Here is a 5,462-nt window from a genome sequence, read left to right as displayed (position 1 = left end):
CTCGTGACTCCCGGGTGGGGAAAAACCTTGCAGTGCTGGCCGCGGCAGGTGGCGCCCAACGTGGGGCCCGAAAACGACAGCTCTTCGTCACTACTCATTATATGAACGAGTGAGTAATTGCACGGTGTCAGTGCTAATTAATAAGAAGTGGAGTAGTAAGGATTATTGTTGAGAGTATAAATCATGGGGCAGACGCACAGTCGTCAATTGTTTGTACATATGTTATTTGTTATGTTAAAACATAGAGGTATTACTGTTTCTAAACCAAAATTAACTAATTTTCTTTCTTTTATTGAAGAAGTTTGTCCTTGGTTTCCTAGGGAGGGGACCGTTAATCTAGAGACATGGAAAAAGGTAGGAGAACAAATTAAAACGCACTATACTTTGCATAGTCCGGATAAAGTGCCTATAGAGACCTTGTCCTTCTGGACTTTAATACGAGATTGCTTAGATTTTGACAATGAAGAGTTAAAACGGTTAGGTAAATTGCTCAAAGAGGAAGATAAAACAGAAAATGAGCCAGAATATGCTGTTCCGAAGGGGCTAGAGGGTAAGCCGCAACCACTTAAATCTCCCCAGTCCCTTGATGTAAATGACGTTCTTTCCTCTGAAGACACGGATAAATTAGAAGAGGAAGCCGCTAAATACCACCATGAGGAGTGGGAGTTTTTAGCTCAAGAGGAAAAACACAAGGCTTCTGACGATGACCTGATGGAATGTGTCAGAAAACTTGCTAAATTGTTGTGCAGTTCAGACCATAAATTTAATCTTTCCGCTCCTGTTCCTCCTCTCCCTCCCGCTTATGTTCCTTCTGTTGTTGCCGGATTGGATCCCCCGCCTGGACCAGTGGTTTCTTCATCATCTCAGGACACCATTTCTCCTTTACAAAAAGCTCTGCGACAGGCTCAACGATTGGGTGAGACGGTATCTGATTTTGCTTTAGCTTTTCCTGTGTTTGAACAAAACAACGAATGATTTTATGAGGCCTTGCCTTTTAAACAGTTAAAAGAATTGAAAGTTGCTTGTTCTCAATATGGTCCCACTGCCCCTTTTACTATGGCAATGATTGAAAATTTGGGAACTCAAAATTTGCCTCCTAATGACTGGAAGCAAATAGCCAGAGCATGTCTTTCAGGTAGAGATTATTTATTATGGAAATCAAAATATGTTGAACAGTGTGGCCGTATTGCAGACGTAAATCGGCAACAAGGCATTCAAACTTCTTATGAAATGTTGATAGGGGATGGCGCTTATCAAGCTACTAATGCACAACTAAACTTTTTACCAGGAGCTTATGCACAAATATCTAATGCAGCACGACAAGCATGGAAAAAACTTCCTAGTTCTAGTACTCGGACTGAGGATTTGTCTAAAATTAGACAGGGGCCTGATGAGCCCTACCAAGATTTTGTGGCCAGACTGTTAGATGCCATTGGTAAAATTATGTCTGATAAACATGCTGGTATTATTCTTGCCAAACAGCTGGCTTTTAAAAATGCCAATTCAGCATGTCAAGCTGCCTTGCGACCTTATCGCAAGAAGGGGGATTTATCTGATTTTATTCGAATTTGTGCAGATATCGGTCCTTCATATATGCAAGGCATAGCTATGGCTGCCGCCCTACAGAAAAAAAGCATAAAAGAGGTTTTATTTCAACAACAAGCTAAAAGCAAAAGAGGTACTCAGAGGGTTAACAATTCAGGCTGTTTTATTTATATGAGCTTGTTGCTAAAGTAGTGGCTAAAGGCCGGGTTGAATCTATTCAATATTTTAAAAAAAAAAAAAAACCTCCATTGATTTGTATACCTTATACAACAGAGCAACAAAATTGGTTACTTCAGTTCTCTGATAAATGGGCCCTTGCTTTTGCCAATTTCCCTGGACAAGTTATACATCATTATCCTGCAGATAAATTATTACATTTTGCTATGCATCATCCTTTTATTTTTCCAAAAATAGTTAAAAATCAACCTATCAATAATGCCACTCTTTTGTTCACAGATGGTTCTTCCAATGGCATTGCAGCTTTAATTATTAATGACCAATCTTATTATACTCAAACTGCTTTTTCTTCTGCCCAGGTTGTCAAATTATTTGCAGTGCATCAAGCTCTATTGACGGTTTCAACTCCCTTTAATTTGTTCACTGATAGTCAATACATCGTTCGGGCTTTAAATGTGTTAGAAACTGTTCCTATTATAGGTACTTCACCAGAAGAAGTGTTTACTTTATTTTCATCTATCCAGGCTGCTATACAAGCTCGGCAACATCCTTGTTATTTTGGGCATGTCCGAGCTCATTCTTCATTGCCAGGGCCGATATTTCATGGTAATCATGTTGCTGATTCTTTAACTAAGCAACTCTTCTATCAATCTGCTGTTAGTGCTGCTCAAGCCTCTCATGCTTTGCACCATCAAAACAGTCATTCTTTGCGTTTACAATTCAAAATATCCCATAAAGCAGCTTGACAGATTGTTAAAAACTGCCCTACATGTCCTCAATTTTTTGTCCTACCCCAATATGGCATTAATCCACGTGGCCTTCGCCCTAATCATATTTGGCAAACGGATGTCACCCATGTCTCTCATTTCGGTCGTCTTAAATATGTTCATGTCTCTATTGACACTTTCTCTCACTTTCTTATGGCCTCCCTTCATACTGGAAAAGCTACTTGGCATTGTATACAACATATGCTTTCTTGTTTTTCTATCTTAGGAATTCCTCAAGTTATTAAGACTGACAATGGCCCTGGCTATGTCAGTCAATCTTTCCAACGCTTCTGTGCTTCCTTTCATATTCAGCATAAAACTGGAATACCCTACAACCCGCAAGGACAAGGCATTGTAGAGCGAGCTCATCAACGGCTAAAACATCAACTTTTAAAACAAAAAAGGGGGAATGAGCTATATGCTCCTTCACCACAAAATGCTTTACACCATGCTTTATTTGTTTTAAATTTTTTAACTTTAGATTCACAGGGGCTTTCTGCCGCGCAACGACTATGGGGAGACCATCACCTGAAAAAGAAACCTCTCGTAAAATGGAAGGATCCCCTCACTAGACGATGGTCTGGACCAGATCAGGTACTGATTTGGGGGCGGGGTCATGTTTGTGTTTTCCCACAGGATGCCAAAGCGCCGCGCTGGATCCCGAAAAGCAGATTCATGCATTGATGCAGCGAGCTTAGAATAAAGCCCATACCCTGCCGCCGGTGTCCCCTACAAACATGTTAATCATGCTGCTCATGATATTACAACAAATACAACAAGGGACTGCCTTAACATACTGGGCTTATGTCCCAGATCCACCATTAATTCAACCTCTGGGATGGAATGAGAAAGTGCTTCCTGTGTATGTTAATGATACGTTCCTCCTGGGTGGAACATCCAACACTCATATTCAATCCCAACAAGCTAACATCTCCTTTTTTGGACTCACCGCACAATATCCCATGTGTTTTTCCTACAAGCTAAATCAACCTTTCTGCATAACTGTATCTGCTTTCACCTCTTACCCGCAGGTGACGATTCCAGGTATCACACATGAAGCAGGCCGTATAACACAGCATGCAGAAACTGGACCTTTACGTATACCGTTCTGTGACCGTAACATCAGCATAAGCATGGGCATTGATGTTCCTTGGACACTCTGCCGAGGAAAAAGCGCAACTGTCTACGACATCAATAATGCTGGCACAACGTTCTTGTGGGACTGGGCACCAGGGAGAACCCCTAAATTCCCAAAATATAGGGGACAACATCCTCCCATCCTGGCGATAGGATCCCATAAGATCTATCAAACAGAACTGTGGAAATTACTGGCTGCCTTTGACTATGGTTATGGATTGTATATTCAGCCTAATATTAGCGGGTCTAAATATGGAAATATAGGTACCACTGGACATCAGTACCCCCAGGCTTGTGTACCTTTTCCTTTTATGCTATTAACAGGATCTATATATATTAATCAAACTCATAATGTCTATCACATAAATTGTTCAGACTGTTGGTTGACAAATTGTATAAGAGGAGTCTCCATGGGAAAACAGGTCTTAGTAGTAAAACAACCCGCCTTTATTATGACACCTGTAAAAATTGCTGAAACTTGGTACGAGGAATCTGCTTTAGAATTGCTACAACGCATTAATTCGGCACTCAGCCGTCCAAAAAGGGGGATTGATCTTATAATCCTTGGGGTGGTTTCTCTCATTACCCTTATTGCTACAGCTGTAACTGCTTCGATTGCATTAGCTCAATCAGTACAAGACGCTACTATTGTGGATTCTCTAGCTTTTAATGTTACTAAGGTGATGGGAACTCAAGAGGACATTGATAAAAAAATAGAAGATAGACTTGCTGCTTTATATGATACTGTAAGAATTTTGGGAGAAGAAATTCAAAGCCTTAATTTTAGAATGAAAATTCAATGTCACGCTAATTATAAGTGGATTTGCGTTACCAAAAAGCTTTATAACAACTCTGATTTTCCTTGGGATAAAATTAAGAAACACCTCCAAGGTATTTGGTTCAACTCCAATATTTCCCTTGATTTGTTACAATTACATCATGAGATTTTGGAAATTGAATATGCCCCTAAAGCCTCTTTAGATACAGCAAAGGAGGCTGAAGACTTTATAAGCAACTTGTTTTCAAACTTTCCCAGCCTCCATTCTTTGCAACAAAGCATGATTGCAATTGGCGTGATTATAACTGCGGTGCTTGTCTTGATGTGTTTAGCTCCCTGCGTAGCCCGTATCATTGTAAAAGAATTTTTATCCATGCGAGTGATGATACATAGAAATATGTTACATCACAAACATCTAATGGAGCTTTTAAAAAATATAGAAGGAGGAGATGCGGGGGACTGCCCATGATAGGGTTAAGTCCTGGGAGCTGCCTGGCTGATTGCCTCGCCTAAGGCTTTGTTCCTTAGCTCTCTGTCCCGCCCCTCCTTAATATGATAACATTAACCGCATGGCCCCTGCAAAAGTATGATACACCGCAACATGCTGCATCATAGACACTTAATGGAGCTTTTAAAAATAATAAAGAAGGGGGAGCTGCGGGAGACTGCCCGTAATGGGTTAAGTCTTGGGAGCTGCTTGGCGTGTTTGCTAAGCCCTAAGGCCTGTTCCTTAAGCGCCCTGTCCCGCCTCTCCTAAGAATGTCATCATGACCTTATGGCTCCAGAAGGTCTAGCAGCAGCTGCACTTCAAGGACAAGTACTCCTTAAACAATGTTGGGTTTGAAGATTGTCTTGTAAATATTAGCCCTCTGATATGTGCCAGGAGTCACGTATATTTTCTTATAAAAACTCTCCTCAATAAACGAAGGCATCAGCCATCAGCCGTGTTGGTCTGATCCTCTCAACCCCATCTTTCTGTCTCTCTTTTTTCTCAGCGATCGAGCTCCGTTTCTCGTGACTCCCGGGTGGGGAAAAACCTTGCAGTGCTGGCCGCGGCA

The 5,462-nt window shown here is 41.1% G+C and overlaps 2 protein-coding genes across 2 annotated transcripts; both read left to right on the top strand.

The window, feature by feature from the left end:
• Nucleotides 1-155: 155 nt before the first annotated feature.
• On the top strand, nt 156-1,737 carry LOC120859679 (endogenous retrovirus group K member 10 Gag polyprotein-like). The gene is given in 1 exon segment (XM_040235689.1): nt 156-1,737. A coding segment is annotated over 1 exon segment (1,554 nt). The 5' UTR covers nt 156-183.
• Nucleotides 1,738-3,064: 1,327 nt separating this feature from the next.
• On the top strand, nt 3,065-4,873 carry LOC120859678. The gene is given in 1 exon segment (XM_040235688.1): nt 3,065-4,873. A coding segment is annotated over 1 exon segment (1,809 nt).
• The last annotated feature ends 589 nt before the right edge of the window (nt 4,874-5,462 follow it).

This window comes from Oryx dammah, unplaced genomic scaffold (genome assembly GCF_014754425.2).
Source record: "Oryx dammah isolate SB20612 unplaced genomic scaffold, SCBI_Odam_1.1 HiC_scaffold_2328, whole genome shotgun sequence".
Classification (NCBI taxonomy): Eukaryota; Metazoa; Chordata; class Mammalia; order Artiodactyla; family Bovidae; genus Oryx; species Oryx dammah.
Note: the sequence above shows the minus strand (reverse complement) of the source record. Positions and strands in the feature narration are given on the sequence as shown.